The 26634-nt window shown below is 41.0% G+C and overlaps 2 protein-coding genes across 2 annotated transcripts; both read left to right on the top strand.

The window, feature by feature from the left end:
• The first annotated feature begins 4977 nt into the window (after positions 1 to 4977).
• On the top strand, positions 4978 to 25931 carry LOC129868192 (uncharacterized). The gene is made up of 3 exons (XM_055941939.1): positions 4978 to 5125; positions 18639 to 19708; positions 25584 to 25931. Exons 1-3 carry the CDS (start codon positions 5008 to 5010, stop codon positions 25716 to 25718), a joined length of 1323 nt encoding a protein of 440 aa, XP_055797914.1. The 5' UTR covers positions 4978 to 5007; the 3' UTR covers positions 25719 to 25931.
• On the top strand, positions 22627 to 24774 carry LOC129868191 (general transcription factor II-I repeat domain-containing protein 2-like). The gene has a single exon (XM_055941938.1). It carries the CDS (start codon positions 22890 to 22892, stop codon positions 24708 to 24710), a length of 1821 nt encoding a protein of 606 aa, XP_055797913.1. The 5' UTR covers positions 22627 to 22889; the 3' UTR covers positions 24711 to 24774.
• Positions 25932 to 26634: the final 703 nt, after the last annotated feature.

The raw sequence follows: 26634 nt of genomic DNA on the forward strand, positions 1-26634 counted from the left end.
TCAGTCAGAAAGTCTACGACCCTATTGCACAGGGCGGGTTTGAGACCCAGCGCCTCCAGCTTAATGATGAGCTTGGAGGGTACTATGGTGTTGAATCCTGAGCTGTAGTCAATTAACAGCATTCTTACATAGGTATTCCTCTTGTCCAGATGGGATAGGGCAGTGTTATGGCGATTGCATCATCTGTGGACCTGTTGGAGCAGTATACAAACTGAAGTGGGTCTAGTGTGGCAGGTAAGGTGGAGTTGATATGATCCTTGACTAGGTTCTCAAAGCACTTCATGATGACAGAAGTGAGTGCTACGTGCGGTAGTCATTTAGTTCAGTTATCTTTGCCTTCTTGGGTACAAGAACAATGGTGGCCTTCTTGAAGCATGTGGGGACAGCAGACTGGGATAGGGAGCGATTGAATACGTCCGTAATACACCAGCCAGCTGGTCTGCACATGCCCTGAGGACGCAGCCAGGGATGCCGTCTGGGCCGGAAGCCCTGCGAGGGTTAACACATTTAAATGTCTTACTCATGTTGGCCACAGAGAAGGGGGGGGGGGGCACTGTATTATCCTCAAAGTGGGCAAAGGTGTTTAGTTTGTCTGGAAGCGAGACGTTGGTGTCCGTAAAGTGGCTGGTTTTCTTTTTGTAGTCTGTGATTTCCTGTAGACCCTGCCACATAGACCCTGCCATGTATTGGAATAAATGGCCAAACTATGAAACTAGCTAGCCAGCTATGGGTAACTGTAGCTAGCTACCTGACAAGAGTGCTAGTTAGATATGTTAGCTTACTAGGTACATTAATAGCTTTAGGTTGGTTGTCTTTAAGCTCAACTTCAAGATTTCCACCAAGGACGTTGCCTCTCCGATCATCACTCTCTCTCGCTTAGGCAAGGGACATTTAAGGTACACTCGGATGTGACAATGTAAAATGTAATTCAAGGGTTGAGGGTTTAGGGCCAATGTAATTCAAGGGTTGAGGGTTTAGGGCCAATGCCTGTGTTTCAAACTCAAAGTAGACAGCCCTAAACCCTCAGCCCTATGCCCTTGGGGGAATCCCCGCGGACATATTTGTCATCAGTACAAAATGTATTTTTATTTTATTTAACTCTTATTTTACCATGGAGAGTTGACTGAGAACACATTCTCATTTACAGCAACGACCTGGGGAATAGTTACAGGGGAGAGGAGGGGGGATGAATGATCCAATTGTAAACTGGAGATGATTATGTGACCATGATTAGCCAAGCAATGGAAGTTTGCAACGTAAGCCCCTCAGCCCTAATTTTTAATAGAGTTTGCGAGTGTACACTTATGTTCATTTCGGGCCTGAAATGCCCCATAATTCAATTTGCGATGATTGTACATCCCCTAAAAAAATTCTGCCAAAATGTAAAACCTCAATGTCAATATGGAGTCAACATACAGGTGTAAGTAAAAACGAATGTAAATAAGTTAGAAATCGTGCTACTAATGCACAAACACGTCTCATAAAAGTAATGATGTTTTTGTTTGGTTAGCTTTTGGAAATTGTAGAAATAAAAGATTATCCTTCAGAAGTAGCTAGGCAGGCTAACTTTATTTAGCTAATTAATTTGCTAGCTATCATACATTAGACACATATTAAAAATTATATAGTTAATATAAGCAGACATGCAATCATAATTGACTGTAGCGCATATAATGCACCCACAAGCTACCGGTGGCTGAAAACACAATAATCGCGGAATGAACGAGTGACGAATTTCCGGGCAAGGGCGGTCCATTTAAAAATGTTCCTTCCTCCCTCGCCCCCTGTCCTGCAAGTTTTTATTTATTTATTTATTTAATTTTAATTTTATTAACAACAAATCAATACAGAAAGTACATGAGGGAACACAAGTATATATAGATTATATACAATGGACAATCGAGCTAGGGGGTACAATATCACATTACAATTACACAAGGACCTTAAGGGACATACATACACTTACAATTCTAACAGCTTTTTTGTTAGTAGAGTATTTAACTGTCTTAAAATGCAGTTCAATTTATTTTTGTAGGGTAAGAAAATTTGTTTTTTTGTTTGTAAATTTACATTTATGTATATGAAATTTGGCCAAAAGAATAATGAAATTAATTACATAAAAATGTTTCAGCTTATTTCTATCGTATGTAATGAATCCAAGCAGTACATCTCTCCACAATAGTGTAAAATCTTCATGAATGTGTTCATAAATCTACTGATGTCTTGCCACAGTTTTCTTACATGAATACAATGCCAAAAAAGATGCAACACTGTTTCTGGGTGGTCATTACAAAAGGAGCAATTTGAGTTGATGTTTTCCTTAAACTTCTTCATATAGTGGTTGGCAGGATAATATTTATGAATAATTTAAAGGAAACTTCCTTAATTTTGTTAACAAGTAGGTATGTGTGTGGCAACATCCAAACTTTTTTCCAACAGATATTATCAATAAATCCATTCCAATAAGGCATGACACAACATCCTGCTGAAACGAGGTTTGTATTGCTCTGTTGTTGAATGGACCAAAAGAGAAACAAATCTTTCCTACTGATGAGTCAACAGGGTCAATAGAAGATAGGCTCTGAGGGTCAGGTCTTGACACGTTCCTGAATAACAGAGCAACACCTGAGGGAATGGCGTCTAAAACAATTGCAAAATCTTTAGGTGTTACAGGGACCTTGTAAAGTGATAAGAATTCCTTATAACTGAGTAAAACCCCTCTGCATTTACCATTTGGATAACCAATAGGATATTATTTCGGAACCAATATTCTAAAAACAAAGAAGTATTTTTATACAATATATCCCGATTATTCCATATATAATATCTGTGTGGAGAAAAATTGTGTTTATAAATTAAGGACCATGACAAGAAAACCTGCCGATGAAAAGCAGAAAGGAATTTTGTCACTGGAATTTTGTCAATATTATAATTGCAAAACAACATGAAGTTAAGGCCACCAAAAGTAGAGAAGACATTATGAGGAATAAAATTCCAGATAGAAGTGGGTCTTCTTAGGAATTGCTTTATCCAATTGATCTTAAAAGTATTATTTAAAGTAGTAAAGTCCAGAAAATTCAGTTCACCATTCTCATAAGTGTTCATTACAACAGTTTTCCTAATGTAATGGGTACGGTTTCTCCAAAGAAAGTTGAAAAGCATCTGGTCTATCTCCTTGCTTATTTTACTGTGAAGATATAAAGATAGAGCGCCATATGTCAGTCTAGAGATACCTTCAGCCTTGGTTATTAGGACTCTACCTTTTAAAGATAAGTCCCTCTGTAGCCATTGATTTAGCTTCTTCTGGGTATTTTTAATAAGAGGGTTAAAATTTAGTAAGCCTCTAGACTTCTGATCCTTTGTAATGGTTATGCCTAAATATGTAAGTTCTTCTTTTACTTGAATACCATAATATGAAGGTGTCACACAATCTTTGACAGCTATGAGTTCACATTTATTAATGTTAAGGTATAGACCAGACGCTTTGGAAAAGGATTGTATCACATTGATCGATATGGGAATTTGGTTAGCGTCTTTCAGAAAAATTGTAGTATCATCAGCCAGCTGGCTTATAATAATTTCTTTACCAGCTATGGAAATACCTTGTACAGGACTATTATTTAAAGAATTTGCAAGAAGTTGGGTGATTAATAAAAACAGGTACGGGGAGATAGGACAACCTTGCCTAATTCCTCTCTTTAACTCAAATCTAGGTGAGGTGCCATATTTCAATTTGATAGAGCTGTTACCATTTGCATAGAGAGTCTTAATAGCCTTATAGAAAAAATCCCCAAAGCCAAGTCTCTCAAGGGAGTGGAAGAGAACCCGATGCTCTACTGTGTCAAATGCTTTATAAAAATCAAAAAATAATATGAAGCTATCCTCAGTTATTAGGTCTGAGTAGTCAAGTATGTCTAATACTAGTCTGACATTGTTAGTAATATGTCTATTCCTCATGAAGCCAGACTGTGTTTCATCAATGATTGCATCCAGGACTTCTTTAATTATTTTTGCAAGTAGTAAGGCTAATATCTTATAGTCATTATTAAGAAGACAAATTGGATGCCAGTTATCGATGAGCAGCACTTATTTTTTAGGCTTAGGTATCAGTGTTATTAATCCCTGACTCATTGTAGGAGGGAGAACATTGTTTTTAATACTCTAAAAAGACTTCAAATAGGAAGGGAGCTATTTGTTCAGAAAATAATTTGTACAATTCTGATGTAATTCCATCAACACCTGGTGATTTATTGTTTTTTAGATGTTTGATAGACTCTATAATCTCTTCAACTTTGATGGGTTCATCACAATGTTTAGATTCTATATCACTGATAGAGTGAACATTATTCAGTGAGTTAAAAAACACATCTGTGGATTCCTGACAGTACGTAGAGCTATACAATTTTCTGTAAAAATTGCTACAGTATTTAGCGATTCATTTTTGGTCATCTGTAATATCACCATCAATGTTTAATTTATGGATAGTGTTATTTTTAGAGTGAAATTTCTCAAGTCTAAAGAAATAGGACGAATTCTGTTCTCCCTCCTAAATCCATTTTTCCTAGATCTAATAAAGGCTCCTTCTGCTTTTAATCTGTATATATTATCCTGTTTATTTTGTAACTCAATTAGTTCCATATTCTCCTCCCCCGAGAGGCCGGCTGGGGACCTCTGAGAAAGGGAAGTTATCTTAATGATCACCTTTTCCTCCTCAGCTCTTCTGGTCTTAGCAATATTACTACCATATTTTCTAAGGTATTTGGACACCTCAAATTGAAAGAGCTCCCAGTTCTTGCAATAAGATTTATCTTCACGGGCCCTCTCCCAAAAGTGTATACTCGTCAGACGTTATGGAACGTCACTAGAAGTGTGCACTTAATTTGAGGGGTGAGGGGATTGGGTGTGTCATTTAAGTCTTTGGAATGCTGCCAGTGTTTCTCGTTTCTGTTGTTCTCCGTCAGCTTTTCACGTCTTAACCACGCCCATCAACAATCACCCAAAACAAAGATGGCGGCTTGCAGGGAGACGAGACGCAGCTGGAAAATTCACTGTGCATTTGCTGTGTTTATCTTGTTACAACTATTTCCTCTCAAATGTATTTCGGCACCGCTGGAACCCGAAAACGGTATGTTTAATATTCACCATGAAGTTGCCATGGAATATTTATGGTTAGTTTTATGTTGGGAGTAAGCTAGCTTGCTCACAGTTCCAACACGACCAGTTTGTGCCGCCTAGTGAATTGTCAAGGTGTCAGATGACGAGGAACATGGCAGACAATTCTGTCAGAAATATAAGTTATTACGCGTTGAAAACAACTGGGAACTCAGAAATCTCTGATTCTGAGTGTTCAAAACCAGTGGCAACTCGGAAAAAAACGAGCTCCGACTGGGAAAAATCTGAATTCTAACTCGAACTACACGTATATTTTCTCTGAAGGAACATAAAATAACATTAAAGTAAAAAAAAAGAAGAAATCACTACACATGAATTTAGTTTCAAAGTTAAAGTACTTCAAATAAATATAAGGTCAGGGGTTACAATTGTACAAACCTATGATAGCATTGTAAGAATAGTGTTTTTTGGTTGACTAATTCTAGAGATTTTATTAAATATTGAATTTCAAGTAAAACTATATTGCATTTGGGGACAGATTTCATATACAATTTACGAGAGAATTAAGAAATTAAGGACAAATTCAGTATTTTTTTAATTTGAATAATAACATATTACATCTTTCATTCATTTCATTAATGAAATTAAAACTGTAAATACTTAACTCGCTCCAAATTAACTAGAGTGACACTCATAAATGTGTATAATAGTTTCCCCTTATCACAGAAAAGGCATATGTCCTCTTAAGTACATGAATTTAGACAAGTTATTGCAAGGGTATATTTTGTGCAAGATTTAAAGTAAATTTATTTTACTTGATTTGATATAGAACATTTGTGAGGGAGCAACCAAGCTTTCTTCCATTCAATTTCAGTATATGCATTCTAGAAGCCAGAAACCAATATACACAGGCAGTTAGAACAGCCAAGGCTAGCTTTTTCAAGCAGAAATTTGCTTCCTGCAACACAAATTCAAAAAAGTTCTGGGACACCGTAAAGTCCATGGAGAATAAGAACACCTCCTCCCAGCTTCCAACCGCTCTGAAGATAGGAAACACTGTCACCACCGACAAATCCACTATAATTGAGAATTTCAATAAGCATTTTTCTACGGCTGGCCATGCTTTCCACCTGGCTACCCCTACCCCGGACAACAGCACTGCCCTCCCCTCTGCTACTCGCCCAAGCCTTCCCCATTTCTCTTTCTCCCAAATTCAGTCAGCTGATGTTCTTAATGAGCTGCAAAATCTGGACCCTTACAAATCAGCCGGGCTAGATAATCTGGACCCTTTCTTTCTAAAACTATCTGCTGAAATTGTTGCCACCCCTATTACTAGCCTCTTCAACCTCTCTTTCGTGTCGTCTGAGATCCCCAAAGATTGGAAAGCAGCTGCGGTTATCCCCCTCTTCAAAGGGGGGGACACCCTTGACCCTAACTGCTACAGACCTATATCTATCCTACCCTGCCTTTCTAAGGTCTTCGAAAGCCAAGTCAACAAACAGATTACCGACCATTTCGAATCACACCACACCTTCTCCGCTATGCAATCTGGTTTCAGAGCTGGTCATGGGTGCACCTCAGCCACGCTCAAGGTCATAAACGATATCGTAACCGCCATCGATAGGAAACAATACTGTGCAGCCGTATTCATTGACCTGGCCAAGGCTTTTGACTCTGTCAATCACCACATCCTCATTGGCAGACTCGACAGCCTTGGTTTCTCTAATGATTGCCTCGCCTGGTTCACCAACTACTTCTCTGATAGAGTTCAGTGTGTCAAATCGGAGGGTCTGTTGTCCGGGCCTCTGGCAGTCTCTATGGGGGTGCCACAGGGTTCAATTCTTGGACCGACTCTCTTCTCTGTTTACATCAATGATGTCGCTCTTGCTGCTGGTGATTCTCTGATCCACCTCTACGCAGACGACACTATTCTGTATACTTCTGGCCCTTCTTTTGACACTGTGTTAACAACCCTCCAGGCGAGCTTCAATGCCATACAACTCTCCTTCCGTGGCCTCCAACTGCTCTTAAATACAAGTAAAACCAAATGCATGCTCTTCAACCGATCGCTGCCTGCTCCTGCCCGCCTGTCCAACATCACTACTTTGGACGGCTCTGACTTAGAATATGTGGACAACTACAAATACCTAGGTGTCTGGTTAGACTGTAAACTCTCCTTCCAGACCCACATCAAACATCTCCAATCCAAAGTCAAATCTAGAATTGGCTTCCTATTCCGCAACAAAGCATCCTTTACTCATGCTGCCAAACATACCCTTGTAAAACTGACCATCCCACCAATCCTCGACTTCGGTGATGTCATTTACAAAATAGCCTCCAAAACCCTACTCAATAAATTGGATGCAGTCTATCACAGTGCCATCCGTTTTGTCACCAAAGCCCCATATACTACCCACCACTGCGACCTGTACACTCTCGTTGGCTGGCCCTCGCTTCATACTCGTCGCCAAACCCACTGGTTCCAGGTCATCTACAAGACCCTGCTAGGTAAAGTCCCCCCTTATCTCAGCTCGCTGGTCACCATAGCAGCACCTACCTGTAGCACGCGCTCCAGCAGGTATATCTCTCTAGTCACCCCCAAAACCAATTCTTCCTTTGGACGCCTCTCCTTCCAGTTCTCTGCTGCCAATGACTGGAACGAACTACAAAAATCTCTGAAACTGGAAACACCTATCTCCCTCACTAGCTTTAAGCACCAGCTGTCAGAGCAGCTCATAGATTACTGCACCTGTACATAACCCATCTACAATTTAGCCCAAACAACTACCTCTTTACCTACTGTATTTATTTATTAATTTATTTTGCTCCTTTGCACCCCATTATTTCTGTCTCTACTTTGCACTTTCTTCCAATGCAAACCAACCATTCCAGTGTTTTTTTAGTTTTTATTTTACTTGCTCTGTTGTACTCACTTCGCCTCCATGGCCTTTTTATATTTTATTTATTTATACATATATCTGTTTGCCTTCACCTCCCTTATCTCACCTCACTTGCTCACATTGTATATAGACTTATTTTTTTTCACTGTATTATTGACTATATGTTTGTTTTTACTCCATGTGTAACTATGTGTTGTTGTATGTGTCGAACTGCTTTGCTTTATCTTGGCCAGGTCGCAATTGTAAATGAGAACGTGTTCTCAATTTGCCTACCTGGTTAAATAAAGGTTAAATAAATAAATAAAATAAAAGAAGAATTTCACTCTAGGAGAGATATTGTTCTTCGAGTTAAAGTAATCTTAAGAATGTGTAATTACATTTCTTATCCAGCAGGGGGCAACCTAACAAATTGTGCATCTATCTTGACATGTTCTCTGAAACACAGATGAGATTTCATTGAGTAAGTCCTCAAGGTATTGTTTTGCATGTAGAATTAAATTCTTTATAATGTACTGGAAGTTATGTTTCTAAGAACGTTCTATAAGAGTATATTTAATCCTTTTATCAAATAAATCAAGGACAAATATAATATTTCTTTCAAACCACTTAGGTAAGAACAAAGACCTGTTTTTAACAACAATATCTTTGTTGTTCCCCAGAAGTGCCTTGTGTGGTGAGAAGTTGTGGACATAATATAGTTTCCAGGCTAAAAGGGCTTGTTCAGGAAATGTGGACAGTTTGATGGGTAATTTTGCTGGAGAATAGTTGCATTTCCACAAATTGAAGACCACCCAATTTCATAAAGATATAACAGGGAATGAAGTACCATATAGATTCAGAGCTAAGCATACATCCTTTTTATCCAGTTTACTTGAAAGGTATTGTTGTTATCAATTAAATCTAGCACTTAAAGCCCACCATCAGCTCTTTAGTTTGATATTAGACTTAAGTTTGTTTGTTTGTTTTTAAAGTCTAGGAAAGTTTCGTTGATATCCTTGCTGGTTTGATCAGCTCCAAATAGCGATAGAGCAGGGTAGTTAACGTCAGACCTTCTGCTTTGGACAATAAAACCCTTCCAGTAATAGAGGTCACGCAGGAACCAGTTATTAAAGAGGGATTTAGTTTTCTTTAATCTCTGAGAGAATTTGAGATGTTGATGGAAAATGTTTTTTTGCCATGTGCACCCTGAAATATTTCAGTCTTTTACTGGAATATTCAACAGATTGGTAATTTGAGTTATGTATTTATAATGGTCTCGTGTGGCTCAGTTGGTAGAGCATGGCGCTTGCAACGCCAGGGTTGTGGGTTCAATTCCCACGGGGGGACCAGGGTTCAATTCCCACGGGGGGACCAGGATGAATATGTATGAACTTTACAATTTGTAAGTCGCTCTGGATAAGAGCGTCTGCTAAATGACTTAAATGTAAATGATAATATTTCACATTTATTGAAATTAAGATCCAGAGCAGAAGAGAATGATTTTATAATAAGTGCAATAGCAACTTGATCCTTGTCTTTTAGAAACAGAGCTGTATTGTCTGCTAATTTAGATTTGTATTTATTTTCCAAATATTGAAATACCTTTTTAATTCAGGGTTGTTTAAAATGCTAGTAGATAGTAATTCTACAACCAAAAGGAATAAGAAAGCTGAAATAGGGCAACCCTGGCATACACTATGGTGAATATGAAATATTTGAGATGTTTTACGATTAATCAGAATAGAACTATTCATATCTTTATAAAACCTATTGATAACAGAGACAAAGCTAGTCCCGAAACCAGAAGTGTACAACATATGTTTTAGGAATTTGTGTTCAATTGTATCAAATGTTTACAAAATTCAAGGAATAAAATAATAGCCTTTGAGTCAATTGAATCAGCGTAATCAAGTCTAAAACTAACCTAATGTTACAGCTGATCCGGCGACCTTTCATGAAACCCGTTTGGGTTTCATTAATGAGGTGGTTTAGGCCCATTTTTAAGTCTATTAGCATATGCAAACATAATATGTATTTAATAATTTAATAGGTCTCAAATGATCTATGAAAAGGGGATCTTTATCAGGTTTTGGTATCAAGGAAATAAGCCCTTATTTCATGCTAGTAATCATCGCTGCTAGACATTCTTGGAACATGTTGAATACTGGTCCCTCTAAATGTCCAGAAAGACCATCTGTTCCAGGTGCTTTGCCCTTCTTCATAGATTTAAGAGCATCTCTAATCTCTACTACAGAAAACTCATCTTCACATATGGACCTGAACTCATCAGAAATAATTGGAACATGATCATGGACGTGTTCCATAAAATGTTCACATTCTATTAAAATTAGATTTATACAGATTTTCATAGAAAGAATACACAAAGCTAGAGATGATCTTGGGGGTCTTTACACAAGGCATTGTCAATATTTAATGTAGAAAGAGATTGTCTCTTCTAGTTCCTTTTTTCAAGGGCAAAAAATGATCTTGTTTTTCTAACCCTCGACCCATTTTTAGCTCTTTAGCTAACTCAATGTACATTTGCTATGTTTCTTCCTCTGCTGTAAGGGTATCCCTTTCCTAAAATAACATGTTATTTATTAAGTGTAATGGTCATATCTTACTTTTGAATTTAAATATTTCTCAATGACTTTCAGGCTTTGGTTCTAAATCATTTGAAATAAACAAGTCTATGATCAAGTTATTTATGCTGTTGTTAAAAACTGGATCATTTAAGAGTGAATTATTACGTTTCCGGAATCCTCGAATGCCATTGGATTTTTCAAAACATTCTAACTTCAATAATATCATTTTATGATCAGTCAAAGGAGCATGTTTGACTTCTTGTACACACTGTAAAAGTGGGGGAGAAATGAAACGGATACTTTCTGGATCTGACCATCATTGACCTATTACACCAGGTGTATTCGTTTAAGTTTGTGTTAAAGAAGCGCCATGGTTCAATCACTGTCAGTTTACTGCAAAATGAGGTGATGTTACTATTCTGAGATCTTTGAGCTAGTCTAGTTGGAAATCTATCTAAAGAGTTATGAGGTGTTTCATTAAGTCTCCAGCTATTATAAGCCATGTATTTGTATACTTGTTTTGCAGCTCAGTAAGCTTATCAGCAAGATCCAAAAATAAAGTCTTATTTGAGGTGTGAGAATCAAATAACATTTTATTGGTCACATACACACATTTAGCAGATGTTATTGCGGGTGTCGCAAAATGCTTGTTCCTAGCTCCAACAGTGCAGTAATATCTATCAATTGTACACATTGCATATAATATAACAATCATTATTTAGATTGGAGATTAATGTCTTCCATATTTGGACACACAATACTTTGAAATATCACCTCTAAACTTATGAAGCAATATCATAGTGCCAGCTGAGTGGTTAGACCCCTGACTAATAAACAGTATTTCCCCATTGTGATTTCCAAAAACTAGAATCTGAATCACAGGAGTGAGTCTCCTGGAGTAGATTGAAATCTACATTTAGTGTTTTGTAAACCCCTGCGTTTGGAGATACAATATTTAGTGCATTGAATTCAAAACGTTGCCTAACCTGACAAAAATAAGAAAACAAATACAGTGTAGTGATATGAATAACTAGTTGAACTAGTAGGCTAGGTAGCTGTTAAGAGAATTTTGTTCTCCAGGTACATAACTCAATTTAATTATATTACTCAGTCTGCAAACCAGAACTTGTAAGATCCTGGTTGAATGAAACAGACGGAGGCCCAGCTAAAAGATAGTCAAAAAGGTTTAAAAAGGCAATCCATCTTCTTTCCATCAATAAATGCAGAAGGGCTGCTGAAAGATGCTCTCTTCCCTTCTCTTGCATTTTTTTTACCACGAGGTCAACGTTTTCCCCTTGCAGCAGCATCTTCTGGAGTGAGAGCCTCTTTGATGTGTAGTTTATTCTCCATGAGAAGCCTGGACTCCTTGGCTTCTTTCCGACAACACTGTAGATTCTCGTTGTGAACCGGATGATGGTTGTCCGCGGAGATCCGTCGTCCCTTCACTTTCCCAGGCAGTGCACCACGTCGATGATGTCCGGGAGCTTGTCTCCAATCCTGGGTGCTACTTTGCCGAGGATGTCGATGAAAACCCTCCGCATGTTCTTCCCGTCTTCTTCTCGCGCCCCATGCAGTTTCAGGTTCCATCTCCGGCGCTGGACTTCCATGACATTCTGTCGCAGTTGGAATTCTGTCGCAGCTGGAGATTTCACCTGTTGCAGTTTTCTGTATTTCAGCTTCCATTGTCAGTATTTTTTTCACTATGGGTTGACACCTGATTGAGGAGCTGCTGCACAGTGGCTGAGAGCGACTCCATTGATTTGAAGATAGTCTGTCTTTTCAATGATGGCCAGTTTCTCAAAGATGGCCTTGAGAATGTCAGGGTTGGCAGAACAATTTGACTGCCCTGTATTTGGTAGCAGGGCTCTTACTCGGCGTCGGTGGCAGTGGTGAAAATAAGGATTCTTTTGCCATGAGTTCTGGAAAGTCTTCACGTGGGCTGCATGCTTTTGTTTCGCTGCTAGCATCTGAGGGGGCAAACTACCTACCACTCAAGACAGCTACAGCACTCGATGTCACAAAGGCCAAAAAGATAATCAAGGACAACAACCACCCGAGCCACTGCCTGTTCACCCTGCTACCATCCAGAAGGTGAGGTCAGTACAGGTGCATCAAAGCTAGGACCGAGAGACTCAAAAACAGCTTTGATCAAGGCCATCACTGTTAAACAGCAATCACTAACTCAGAGAGGCTGCTGCCTACATAGAGACTCATATCACTGGCCACTTTAATAAATGGACCACTAGTCACTTTAAACAGTGCCACTTTAATAATGTTAACATATCTTACATTACTCATATGTATATACTGTACCTTATACCATCTATTGCACCTTGCCTATGCCGCTTGGCCATCCATATATTTATATTTATATTTACATATTCTTATTCCATCCCTTGAGACTTGTGTTTGTGTATACGGTAGTTGTTGGGGAATTGTTAGATTACTTGTTAGACATTACTGCACTGTCAGAACTAGAAGCACAAGCATTTCGCTACACTCACATTAACATCCGCTAAATGTGTATGTGACCAATAACATTTGATTTGAGGTGATAAGCATCTGTTCAGCCATGCTTTGCCTTTTTCGGTTTCTTCTGCCCATGTAGTAGTGTGATCACAGCGTTTTCCAATCACCTTCTGTTACTTCAGATAAGTAATCTTTGAATATTGATCATAATCTTCCTAGTTTATTGGGACATACGTTCAAATACACCCGATCAAAGTGATGCCATCTTGGGCCATCTCCACTCGGGCCTCTTTCAAGAGCTCTGAACATCACTGATGTCATGATTTGACCTCTTATTTTCCAGAGTTCCCAGTTGTATTGAATGTGGCGTGGGGTGCTTTCAAAACTGGGAACTCGTGATTAAAAACAAGGTCAAATCATTACATCAGTATTAGAGGTGCATGGGTAAAATCACTGGGCAAGCCAAGGCAGTAAAAAAGCCATAGTACAACCTATGTTGTGATATTTGCATGTTTGCTAAATAACTTAGTTCATACGCCACCGTGATATACAAAAAGGCAGCGACAACAAAGACAAGTCAGACAGTGGTGGAATAAATTAAACAAGTGTTTTTGTTTCATCACAAAACCTGAGAGCAACATCTGACAGGTGAAGTCCACAAAGTAAGTATTGCATGTAACAAACAGTTATATGGCCTGCAGCATGGTCAAGCAAGTTGTTTCCGACAATTTACTAAACTACTGATTTAGAATCATGGCGTTACCGCATGTCAGCACAAAGACAACAGGAGCAATGCGTCTGCTATTCCAGCACAAACATGATCAGATCAACGAGGCTATATATGCTTACTTTAATACACTGAAAAAACGTAAAGATATAAACAATTTAGTCCAATCAATGTTGCTAAATATCATGTGGCTGTCCAAGGTACTGTGCTAGGACAACCCACAGTTGAGCTAAGCTTGCATCAATCAATCAAATGCTACTGCAGCAACATGTCATACTCTTGTTCCAGACAGCATCGGACACAAAGATTACACATACTGAGACAGAGGGGTGCTGTTTCCCTCGCAGGGTTTCTCTGGTTATAGTCAGCCACTTCCGAATTGATAGAAAATTAAGGAAACACATTTGGGGAATTATCCCCAAATATCCATGAACTTTAGTTCCCCGAGATCCCAGTTATCGTGAACACACTGAAATCGGAGAGTTTCCAGTTTTTTTGAACTCCGCATAATCTTTCATCCATTCTTAACTAACTAATCTGATTAATAGGTCACTTTTTGACCCCACCCCTTTTATTTGAATGGACCTTTCCATTTCCCCATGGTAGAAGTGGGCAAAGTGACTTTGGACCTGCGTGCCAAAACATTCAGATGGAGTTGCTGTAACAAATTTTTTTAACCTTTAATTAACTAGGCAAGTCAGTTAAGAACAAATTCTTATTTTTTATGACGGCCTTGGAACAGTGGGTTAACTGCCTTGTTCAGGGGCAGAACGACAGATTTTTACCTTGTCAGCTCGGGGATTTGATCTTGCAACCTTTCGGTTACTAGTCCAACGCTCTAACCACTAAGCTACTTGCCGCCCTGTATGCTGGGAGTCGGGAAGCAAGTACAGGCAGAGAATAATTTGATAAATAAATGAACATAGATAAAAAACACGAGCAGCGTACAGACATGGAACGCAGAGTCAATAACGGCTAGGGAAAGAACCGACGGGAGGGACAGTTTTATAGGGAAGTTAATCAGGCAGGTGATCGAGTCCAGGTGACAGGTGTGCGTAACAATGAGCAGTCTAACTACCTCTCATGCCGGAGAGGGAGTATATGTGACAGTTGCTCAATGTTGACCGGTTTGCATACCATGTAAAAGCTTGCGAACATTGTACATTTAATTTTTTTTCTGTTGCCTTTAACATCAATTATCTAATCACATGAACATTTTTGCATATGTTGTAGCTTGGACCCTAATTTACATAATCTGAGGTGAATGTGCGTTGTGCCCACCATTGGTTAACACAGCATACTCTTGAATACAGGGTGGGTGTCATTTCAAAAATAGAAATATAATGCAGAGACTATTCCTTCAGACCACTGCAATTTAGTTGGTACATGTTAAATTGAACATTTTAAATTACTACCACAAGGATGACTGTCGGCTCACCCACCGTTGAATGTCAAGTTAAATGGAAAGTCTCTTTATTTCTATTATTTGAATCGATTTCTTATGGAATATTGAAAGTGTAATTTAAAAGGTAGACTCAGCGAAATTACATTGCCATGCAGTTATTGCGAGATGCAAGACTTCGCAGATTGCTGAATGTGCACACAAACAAAGAAGTTTGATCTTGACGTCTAGCCATTAATCTAGAAAGTTAGCAAACCAAATGCATAGCTGGAGATAGTTTATTTTCCACATCTTAGATTTGTTATATTTAACTTATAGCTAACAAGCAGTGCTGTAGCATGCAGCTCCTGCGAGGCGGGTTGCCGCCAACCGCACCCAGAAAACAGAATTGAAAATCATACTGTCGGTATTTCGAAATAGATCGTTTATACTGTATAACAGTGTATCGCCCAAGCCTAAGTTCATGGTTATTTTCAACCTCTCCTTGTCCCAATCTTTAATCTCCACATGTCTTCATTCCTGTTCCCAAGAACTCTAATGCTTCATGCCACAATGACCACTGGCCTTTATCACTCACATCTATAATCATTAAGTGATTTTTGTAAGGTTGGTTATGGCATACATCAACTCCATCATCCCAGACATCCTAGAACCACTCCAATTTGCATACCGATCCATCGACAATGCAATCTCAATTGCACCTCACATCCACCTAGATAAGAGGAATAGCTATGTGACAATCCCAGGCCGCCGGTGGCACCTTAATTGAGGAGGACAGGCTCATAGTAATGGCTGGAATGGAATAAAATTGAGCATGCCTCCATCCACACCGAAGGGGCTGCAGTGGAGCGGGTCAAGAGCTTCAAGTTCCTCGGTGTCAAATCACTAACGCGCACAGTTGTGAAGAAGGTGGCAAAGGTTTTATCCTCAATTCTTGATGTTCTACAGCTGCACCATTTGAGAGCAGCTTGACTTGCTGCTTCACTGCTTATTATGGCAACAGCACCGCCCTGGATCGCGTGGTGCTAAAGAGGTTGGTGCGGACAGCCCAGTACATTATTGGGGCCATCCAAGACCTCTAAATCAGGTGGCGTGAAAGCAAGGAAAATCGTTATACTCCAGCCACAGACTGTTCTCTTTGCTTCCGTACAGCAAGTGGTACCGGTGGATCAAGTCTGGGACCAACCCGTTCCTGAGCAGCTTCTATCCAAAAGTCATTAGACTGCTAAATAGCTAACATAATGTCTACACGGACTGAGTTGACCGTTTATTTTTGCACCGTCTCTATGCACACTCACCGGCCTGTACACTGACACCACACACAACATGCACACTGACTACACACACATACACACACTCCCATACACTCAACATATATGTTGCTGATACTTGGTTTATCATATCCTGATGCCTAGTCACCTTACCCATATACATATCTACCTTTATCACTCTAGTATCCCTGCACATTGTAAATATGGTATTGGCACTGACCCTGTATATAGGCTAGCTTACTTCTCGTGTTCTTATTTCCTTTATTTCTCATGTTTTTGTTCTACCTTTTTATTTTTAGTGCTACATTGATATTGATTACTGCATTGTTGGGTTTTGAGCTAGCAAGAAAGGCATTTCACTGTACGTGTGCACATGCTATTAACTTGAATCCCAGCTACAGAGAGGTAGTTAGCTAGCTTGTAGCACAATGGATTAGTGTTTAAAATAGTCACTATAGATTACTCTCTTCGGTGTTGGCGAGCTAGCCTGTGTGCGCACAATTTCTAACAAAAATATGACCTTATCTAAGGCAGGCCTATAGCTAGTTTTCTAAGTTTCTTATTTTTTTTTGGTGGGGGGCGGGGTTCTGTCTGCACATGATTTTAATGTCTATTTTTGACTTGACAATGCTGTATTGGAGATTGATATAAAGCTTGTCTTCATGGGAATACTTTATTTTTACATTTTATTTAACTATGCAAATCAGTTAAGAACAAATTCTTATTTACAATGACGCCCCCCCCCCCCCCCCCCCCCCCCGAACCCGGACAACGCTGGGCCAATTGTGCGCCGCCCTATAGGACTCCCAATAACGGCCAGTTGTGACAACCTGGGAACCAACCAGGGTATGTAGTGATGCATTGCAGCGCTAGAGGCATCACCGGTCTAAGGCATCACCTTAGACCGTTGCGCCATTCAGGAGGCCAGGAATACTTTTCCAATAGCTTCCTTATCGCCTTCTGAAAGTGACTTACAAAAATCATATTTTGAGAAGAGATCACATTTTGCACACAACATCTCTGGCCTTTTCGTATCATAGCCAGTCTATGTTCCCTTTGTGTGCCATAGCCGAACTGTTCAGAGTTCCTCTTAGGAGCATTGCTTAATGCCACATTCAGGGAAAGCGATCATATGTGGCCTGTTTTACAGGCATCCAAATTGACATTGCATGAGTGTATCCATAAGTGTTCTTCTCTGTGAGAAATCTAACCATTACCAACAGTAGCCATACACTGTGTGTGTGTGAGGAGATGCTGGGATTGCCCCAGAGTTTCTTGAGTTACAGAAAGAAAGGTGCCATCTGAGGTGTCGTCCTACACCGGTGTTTAACGTGTGAGGAGAGCAGTATTTGTGATGTAGACGTAGGAGAGATTGATGACAGACATTGCAAGAGCGTAGAAATCGTTAGACTTGGGGACATTTCAGTAGACATGTTGCATATTATTTGGATGTCCCTCCCTTTACAAAGTCGACGGAGGATACTTTCCAGTCATTTACCAGTTAAAGAGGGTGTGTTTAGTCGCAAATTAATGTGTAACGAGATCGTTGCGACAAAGGTCTCCCTTTTATTCAATATTTATGCTGGCAGTAGCCTCAGGAATGAATACTCCCTTTCTTCATGGGGACCGCTAACTTAGGGGCGCAATTCCGCCGACTTTCCACACCCAGCTTAACCCTCAGCTTGGACGACGCCTATAAAAGTCCCAGGAGTAAAAAATCATGTTGACTCTCTAGTTGAATCGTGTCATTGATTGAGATGGAAGGTGCTAGAACAAACATCCCCCTCAGTAGATGCCCGACTGAACATCTTGTACATTTAGACTGCATATAAATTAAGCTGGTATTTACTGTACACTGCACATTTTTACAGTGAGAAATGTATACTGAAACTCGGAGGGCAAAGAGAAACTAACGGTAGGTTATCTAATACAAAATCATTCAAAGTGATGGCGCAATGAAAAACATTACAGATCTGACACAGAATGATAAGATGTGTGTCGTGTAAAATTAGATTAGGCTTATATCACTTGGCTACATTGTTCCACTAAAGATTTCACCACATTTATTTTCAAATCCCCAGTAGACTGCAAATCGGTTAAACGCCCACGACTTGTTTTGCAAAGTGTGGAATGTGAACAAATGTTCAAGTGAATGCGGTGATTGTTTTCAATTCCCATTTCTCTCATTTCCAGATTTAGTTGAGGTTCAACCACCTCTGAATCCAGGAGTTGTTGGTTCAGATCACTCCTTGCCTTTGGCAACTGCCAGCAAGGGTGCAGCAACAGCCGACAGCACTGGTACAACAGACAGCAAGGCAGACACAGTAACCAATGACAAAGCTAGAACATCTATCGAGGTTGATGACACAGCAGTCATTAAGGCTGTAACATCAGACGTAAAGGATGCTGCTGCTACACCCAATGAGAGTGCTACGCCTATCAAAGACGCTACCACACCCATCAAGGATGCTACCGCACCTTTAGAAGACGCTACCACACCCATCAAGGATGCTACCGCACCTTTAGAAGACGCTACCACACCCATCAGGGATGCTACCACACCTTTAGAAGACGCTACCACACCCATCAAGGATGCTACCACACCTTTAGAAGACGCTACCACACCCATCAAGGATGCAAACACACCCATCAAGGATGCATCTATCGATGGTGTAACAGCATATGTTGCACCGGCCACCAAAGGGAAGGTTATAGCTGAATCCCCTGCCATTATTAATAAAACAACTGTTGGCAAGGAAGTAGGACGGACTACTACTGAAGAACTACTTCCCAATCCCACTGATGCAGATGCTGCTGCCGCCTTTACCATGGCTGCAGATCCAGCCATCAGCACCACCACAACCAAGCCCACCCTGGAGAAACCAAGCTCTGCCTCCAACACCAAGCTTGTCGGTCGCATGAACCCTACAGAGGACGAGCAAGAGGACAATCTAGAGTCCCAGGCAGAGATTGACGTGTACGACAGAGAAAATGAGGACGATGTCGATGAGGACGACGACTATGACCTGCGGCCAGCAGTTAAGGCTCCTCTGAACAACGACGAGGAGGACGACATCATGGTGGACGCAGACAATGACCCGGTGGTGCTCAGACCAGCAGAGAATGCTGGGAAGATAGACGTGCGTATGAAGGACACCACCATCTACACCATCCAGGATGAGGACTCACACTTCTTCTTCCACGTGGTCATCCTGGCCTTCCTGGTGGCCATCGTATACATCACCTACCACAATAAGAGGAAGGTAAGCAGAGGAAGAATACTTTATTAATCCATTCAAGACAGTTGTATTCTGTTGTACTGCACCTCATCTTCAACAAAAATATAAATGCAACAATTATCAAAGATTTTACTGTTACAGTTAATATAAGGATATTGGATATTAGCGGGAACTGGTACACGCTTTCGTACACGTCAATCCAGAGCATCTCAAACATGCTCATTGGGTGACATGTCTAGTAAGTATGCAGGCCATGGAAGATCTGGGACATTTTCAGCTTCCAGGAATTGTGTACATCCTCATCAATCTACACACAATACCCCATAATGACAAATCAAAAACAGATTTAGACATTTTGCAAATTTATAAAAACAATTCACTGAAATATCACATTTACATAAGTATTCAGACCCTTTACTCAGTACTTTGTTGAAGCACCTTTGGCAGCGATTGCAGCCTCAATTCTTCTTGGGTATGACACTACAAGCTTGGCTCACCTGTATTTGGGGAGTTTCTGCAGATCCAAGCTCTCAGGTTGGATGGGGAGCGTCGCTGCACAGCTATTTTCACGTCTCTCCAGAAATGTTTGATCCGGTTTAAGTCCGGGCTCTGGCTGGGCCACTCACTTTTCCTGAAGTCACTCCTGCATTGTCTTGGCTGTGTTCTTAGGGTCGTTGTCCTGTTGGAAGGTGAACCTTTGCCCAGTCTGAGGTCCTGAGCGCTCTGGAGCAGGTTTTCATCAAGGACCTCTCTGTTCTTTGCTCTGTTCATCTTGGAGGCCACTGAACTTGGGGACCTTCAATGCTGCAGTAATGTTTTGGTACCCTTCCCCAGCTCTACGACACTTCCTTCGACCTCACGGCTTGGTTTTTTCTCTGACATGCACTGTCAACTGTGGGACCTTGTATAGACGTGTGTGTGTGCCTTTCCAAATCATGTCCAATCAATTGAATTGATCACAGGTGGACTCCAATCAAGTTGTAGAAACATCTCAAGGATGATCAATGGAAACAGGATGCACCTGAGCTCAGATTTGAGTCTCATAGCAAAGATTCTGAATATTTATGTATTATTATTTTATATTTAACAAACATTTCTAAAAACCTGTTTTCGCTTTGTCATTATGGGGTATTGTGTGTAGATTGACGAGGAAAAAATTGTATTTAATACATTTTAGAATAAGGCTGTAACGTAACAATGTGGAAAAAGTCAAGGGGTCTGAATACTTTCCGAATGCACTGTAGAAAATGCACATAAGGTTGGAGAGGCTGAAGCAGTGGGTAGCCACTTTGTTTAACCTGCAAAACGGCAGGAGATGTAAGGAAAAGCACTCTTATTATCAAATCAAGTTTATTTTATATAGCCCTTCTTACATCAGCTGATATATCAAAGTGCTGTACAGAAACCCAGCCTAAAACCCCAAACAGCAAGCAATGCAGGTGAAGAAGCACGGCGGCTAGGAAAAACTCCCTAGAAAGGCCAAAACCTAGGAAGAAACCTAGGGAGGAACCAGGCTATGAGGGGTGGCCAGTCCTCTTCTGGCTGTGCCGGGTGGAGATTATAACAGAACATGGCCAAGATGTTCATAAATGACCAGCATGTTCAAATAATAATCAGGAGTAAATGTCAGTTGGCTTTTCATAGCCGATCATTAAGAGTATCTCTACCGCTCCTGCGGTCTCTAGAGAGTTGAAAACAGCAGGTCTGGGACAGGTAGCACGCCCGGTGGACAGGTTAGGGTTCCATAGCCGCAGGCAGAACAGTTGAAACTGGAACAGCAGCAAGGCCAGGTGGACTGGAGACAGCAAGGAGTCATCATGCCCGGTAGTCCTGACGCATGGTCCTAGGGCTCAGGTCCTCCGAGAGAGAGAAAGAAGGAGAGCATATTTAAATTCACACAGGACACCGGATAAGACAGGAGAAGTACTCCAGATATAACCAACTGACCCTAGACCCTCGACACATAAACTATTGCAGCATAAATACTGGAGGCTGAGACAGGAGGGGTCAGGAGACACTGTGGCCCAATCCGATGATACCCCCGGACAGGGCCAAACAGGCAGGATATAACCCCACCCACTTTGCCAAAGCACAGCGCCCACACTACTAGAGCGATAACTTCAACCACCAACTTACCATCCTGAGACAAGGCCGAGTATAGCCCACAAAGATCTCCAGCACAAACCAAGGGGGGGGCGCCAACCCAGACAGGAAGATCACGTCAGTAACTCAACCCACTCAAGTGACGCACCCCTCCTAGGGACGGCATGAAAGAGCACCAGTAAGCCAGTGACTCAGCCCCTGTAATAGGGTTAGAGGCAGGGAATCCCAGTGGAGAGAGGGCAACCGGCCAGGCAGAGACAGCAAGGGCGGTTCGTTGCTCCAGAGCCTTTCCGTTCACCTTCACACTCCTGGGCCAGACTACACTCAATCATATGACCTACTGAAGAGATACGTCTTCAGTAAAGACTTAAAGGTTGAGACCGAGTCTGCGTCTCTCACATGGGTAGGCAGACTATTCCATAAAAATGGAGATCTATAGGAGAAAGCCCTGCCTCCAGCTGTTTGCTTAGAAATTCTAGGGACAATTAGGAGGCCTGCGTCTTGTGACCGTCGCGTACGTGTAGGTATGTACGGCAGAACCAACTCGGAAAGATAGGTAGGAGCAAGCCCATGTAACGCTTTATCGGTTAACAGTAAAACTTTGAAATCAGCCCTTGCCTTAACAGGAAGCCAGTGTAGGGAAGCTAGCACTGGAGTAATATGATCAAATAGTAGTAGTAGGAAGGACCAAGACTATTCTAAAACATATTTGGGTTGGTTTTCTTCAGTTAGCCTTTGTCTTGAAATGGTCACTTTACACACAAATTCCCACACTTATGATGATTATGTAGCCTCCTTTTGCAGTTAGGCTTTTTGAGAGACTTCATTACCCTAATGCACATATGTCAGAGTCAAGGCCCGCGGGCCACATCCGGCCCGCGAGAAGGTTTTTTACGGCCCCTGGGATGATCTTGATTTATTATTAGAACCGGCCCGCAGACCGCAGCAAGCCGGCAGCCCGCAGATCTTTTACACGCACCAATACTACATTTCCCACAATGCAACGGTGACGCACCGAGCAGTAGGCTGCTTCATTTCAATATTTATTGGCACAGCAGTCGTCAGCATCACAGTAAAATTAACTTTCAGATACCCATCAAAAATGGCAAAACGGAAGGTGGACACTGAGAACCGGGGGTTTCAAACAAGGTGGGAGTCGGAGTATATGTTCACGGAGGTAGCTGGAAAACCCGTGTGTCTTCTGTGTGGAGAAAGTGTGGCGGTACTGAAAGAGTATAATCTGAGACGACATTATGAAACGAAACACGCGGACAAAAACAAGAATATGGACATGGAACAAAGGCTACAAAAGGCAGAGGAATTAAAACGAGGCCTCAAATCTCGACAGGCTCTGTTCAAAAAAGCCAAATCACAAGGCCAGGCTGCTGTCAAGGCCAGTTTTATTTTGGCAGAAGAGATCGCTAAATCAGCCCGGCCATTTACGGAGGGGGATTTCATCAAAAACTGCATGATTAAAGTTTGTGACGAAGTTTGCCCAGAAAAAAGGCAACTCTTTTTAAATGTGAGTCTGAGCAGAAACACCATTGCCGAGAGAGTAGACCAGTTGTCCATCAATCTAAAAGAGCAGCTTGTGAAAAAGGGAAAAGATTTCATTGCATATTCCTTGGCTGTGGATGAGAGCACCGACATTTCTGACATTGCCCAGTTGTCAATTTTCATCCGCGGAGTGGACTCCAGCCTAAGCGTGACAGAGGAGTTTTTGGCTTTACGTCCTATGCATGGCACAACTACGGGGCATGATTTGTATGAAGAGGTGTCAAGATGTGTAAATGAGATGGAGCTGCCTTGGGAAAAACTCGTGGGTTTGACAACCGACGGAGCACCTGCGATGTGTGGACACAGGAGCGGACTGGTGGCGAAGATACGGGAAAAGATGCAAGAGGAAAACGCGACAGGTGAGCTGACAGCTTATCATTGTATCATACACCAGGAAGCGTTGTGCGGTAAAGCCTTGAAAATGGAGCATGTAATGAGCATCATCACGCGCACAGTTAACTTTATCAGAGCCAAAGGTTTGAATCACCGCCAGTTCAAGGCATTTCTGACGGAGTTAGAAACGGAGCATGGTGATTTGCCTTATCACACAGAGGTGCGATGGCTAAGCCAGGGAAAGGTGCTTCAAAGATGTTTCGAGCTTCGTGAGGAGATTTGTCTGTTCTTGGACAGCAAAGGGAAAGACACAACACAACTCCGAGACGAAATGTTTCTGTGTGAAATGGCTTTTCTGTGTGACATTACGAGTCATCTGAATGCAATGAACTTGCAGCTGCAGGGTCGGGATCATGTCATCTCTGATATGTACAGTACAGTGAAGGCATTTAAAACCAAACTGACTCTGTGGGAGACGCAGATGCGGAAAGAAAATTTGAGCCACTTTCCCAGCTGCCAGACCATGAAAGAGAAGCTCTCTACCAGTGCGTTCCCGAGCGCACAGTTGGCTGATAAAATAGGTATGCTTTCCGCTGACTTTCGACGCCGATTTGCTGACTTTGAAGCACAAAAAAGCAGGTTGGAACTGCTCGGTAACCCATTTGCTGTTGACGTGGAAAGCTCACCACCAAACCTCCAAATGGAGTTGATTGACCTCCAATGCAATGATGCACTGAGGGCAAAATATGCGGCAGTGGGTGCTGCGGAGTTCGCCCGTTTCCTCCCCGACACAATGCCCCAGCTGCGCATCCAGGCTGCTCAAACGTTGTCTATGTTTGGCAGCAGATACCTGTGTGAACAACTGTTTTCTTTGATGAACCTGAACAAAACATCACACAGAAGTCGACTTACTGCTGAACACCTCCACTCAATTCTGAGGATTTCCTCAGCTCAGAGCCTTACCCCGAACATTGATGAACTTGTGGAAAAGATGGGACACCACCAAGTATCACCCTCAACCTCAAACAAGTGAACATTACTGTGCAATCACATATTTAGAGTTTTTACTCAGTTCAAGTTTAAAAGTTAAAGTTTAATATTTGTTTTCACTGCATGTTACTTCTCCTTAAACAAAGTGTTGTTTTTGATTAATAGATTTTTGCACTTTATTTTATTGTATTTCAATCCAATTATATTTTAAAAATATTTCAGTTGAGTGGATGATAGAAAATTGCTATTATTGTTTTTTTCTTTGAAGTAAATTTAGCCCACTTTTGCTAAAATAGAAAATATAGGCTACTGATGGTGCCTTGAATACCGGTTTCTTTCATTTAATGTTCATGTTATGGGGATTTTTATATAAAGGAAATTTGTCTTTTGTGTCTGTTGAAAATTAAAGATTACTGACAGAGCCATAAGAAAATATTGCTTTATTTATCTGATCATATTGGAATATATTTGTTAGGTTTTCAGTAGGTTCAATTAGGTTCACTAGACTATATGCGTCATTTAAAATTTTTTCAATGAACATTCGAACAGTCCGGCCCTCGGCTTGTAGCTAAATTTTTTATTTGGCCCTCCGTCCATTTGACTTTGACACCCCTGCCCTAATGGGTAGACAAGCTACATTTTTAGTGTGGGGAATCCCCATTCACGCCTCTTTGTGTTTCTTTGAAAAACATCCTGATAGCGCTTAGTGCAGTTACTTTTTGGTCTGTATGTATGAAGCATTTCAGAGTAGACGTTCTAATTTAGGATAATTTTAGCCTTTTTAGAGTAGGATTACATGGACAGATGGGGCCTGAGCCTAGATCAGCTCTGCAACTCTGAGATGCTTTATGAATACTGGTTCAGGTTACCATTTTAAAAAGGTTAAAGGTCAATTTGAATATCCCCCTCTCTCCAGATCTTCCTCCTGGCCCAGAGTCGGCGCTGGAGGGACGGCCTGTGCTCTCGCAACAATGTGGAGTACCATCGGCTGGACCAGAATGTCAACGATGCCATGCCTTCCCTCAAGATGACTCAAGATTACATTTTCTGAGCAGAGAAGGAAGTTGAAAAGACTGAACTGAATTGAACAAACCTGTTTCCGGCTGCATTGTTGAAATGCTCGCTTTCCCACAAGCTTGCCCCACTTCCTCTTGCTTCAGGACAATCCTGGGCAGGAGGGAGTTTGATGGTACTTCATCTCTGTAATCGATAGCCTACACTTTTTCAATGTTAATCCACGTACGTTGGAAATATTACTCTTTGTTTTGTTAACCATACTCTGAGTTTTGAAATGATTTATTTGGGTGACAATTACACTGGTCTATATGAAAAACATTCTCACCATGTTTAAGCCCTACTGTCCTTCTACACTTAATATTTTTTCTCTCCTTTTGCAGATTACACACACAGAAAATTTGGATGTATAGATTGTCAGAATCAATATCAAGATAAATATGTTGTGATACTTTGCTTGTTAGTAACTAGTTTGCCCAGCAATGAATGAAGGCTATTTGTAGTGACTAGCCACAAAGCATTTGTAGTTGTAGAAGTTAATATTGTAGGAATAAAGCATACTACACCAGTGTTTCCCCAAATCCTGTCCTCCAGTACCGACCCCCCCCCCCCCCCCCCCCCAACTAATCAAGCCCTCGACAAGATGAATCAGGTGTTTTTTGTTGTTGTCCTGGGCTACAACAAAAATGTATTGTGTTGGGGGGGTACTGGAGGACAGGAGTTGGAAAACTATACTACAAATATAGACCTTAATAAAATTGATAATTTTTACAGCAATACTGACAATTATGTATGTTGTGGTTATTTCTTATGCTAAAACCATCCTCACTTTACTTTTCTTGACCTGCCAGAACACACCACCACATTGATATTTTTCCATCATCTGGCATTTTACTGGTCTTAACACGTTGTCCAGATTTCTATACACTTATCCCAGGACTGGTCCTCCTTTC

Source organism: Salvelinus fontinalis, chromosome 13 (assembly GCF_029448725.1).
Source record: "Salvelinus fontinalis isolate EN_2023a chromosome 13, ASM2944872v1, whole genome shotgun sequence".
Lineage (NCBI taxonomy): Eukaryota > Metazoa > Chordata > Actinopteri > Salmoniformes > Salmonidae > Salvelinus > Salvelinus fontinalis.

Bases quoted from the DNA above. Each gene is read 5' to 3' on its own strand.
- LOC129868191 (XM_055941938.1), top strand. From the start codon at position 22,890: ATGGCAAAACGGAAGGTGGACACTGAGAACCGGGGGTTTCAAACAAGG.
- LOC129868192 (XM_055941939.1), top strand. From the start codon at position 5,008: ATGGCGGCTTGCAGGGAGACGAGACGCAGCTGGAAAATTCACTGTGCA. The intron at 5,126-18,638 runs GTATGTTTAATA...TCTCATTTCCAG, and splicing joins ACCGCTGGAACCCGAAAACG to ATTTAGTTGAGGTTCAACCA. The intron at 19,709-25,583 runs GTAAGCAGAGGA...CCCTCTCTCCAG, and splicing joins CCTACCACAATAAGAGGAAG to ATCTTCCTCCTGGCCCAGAG.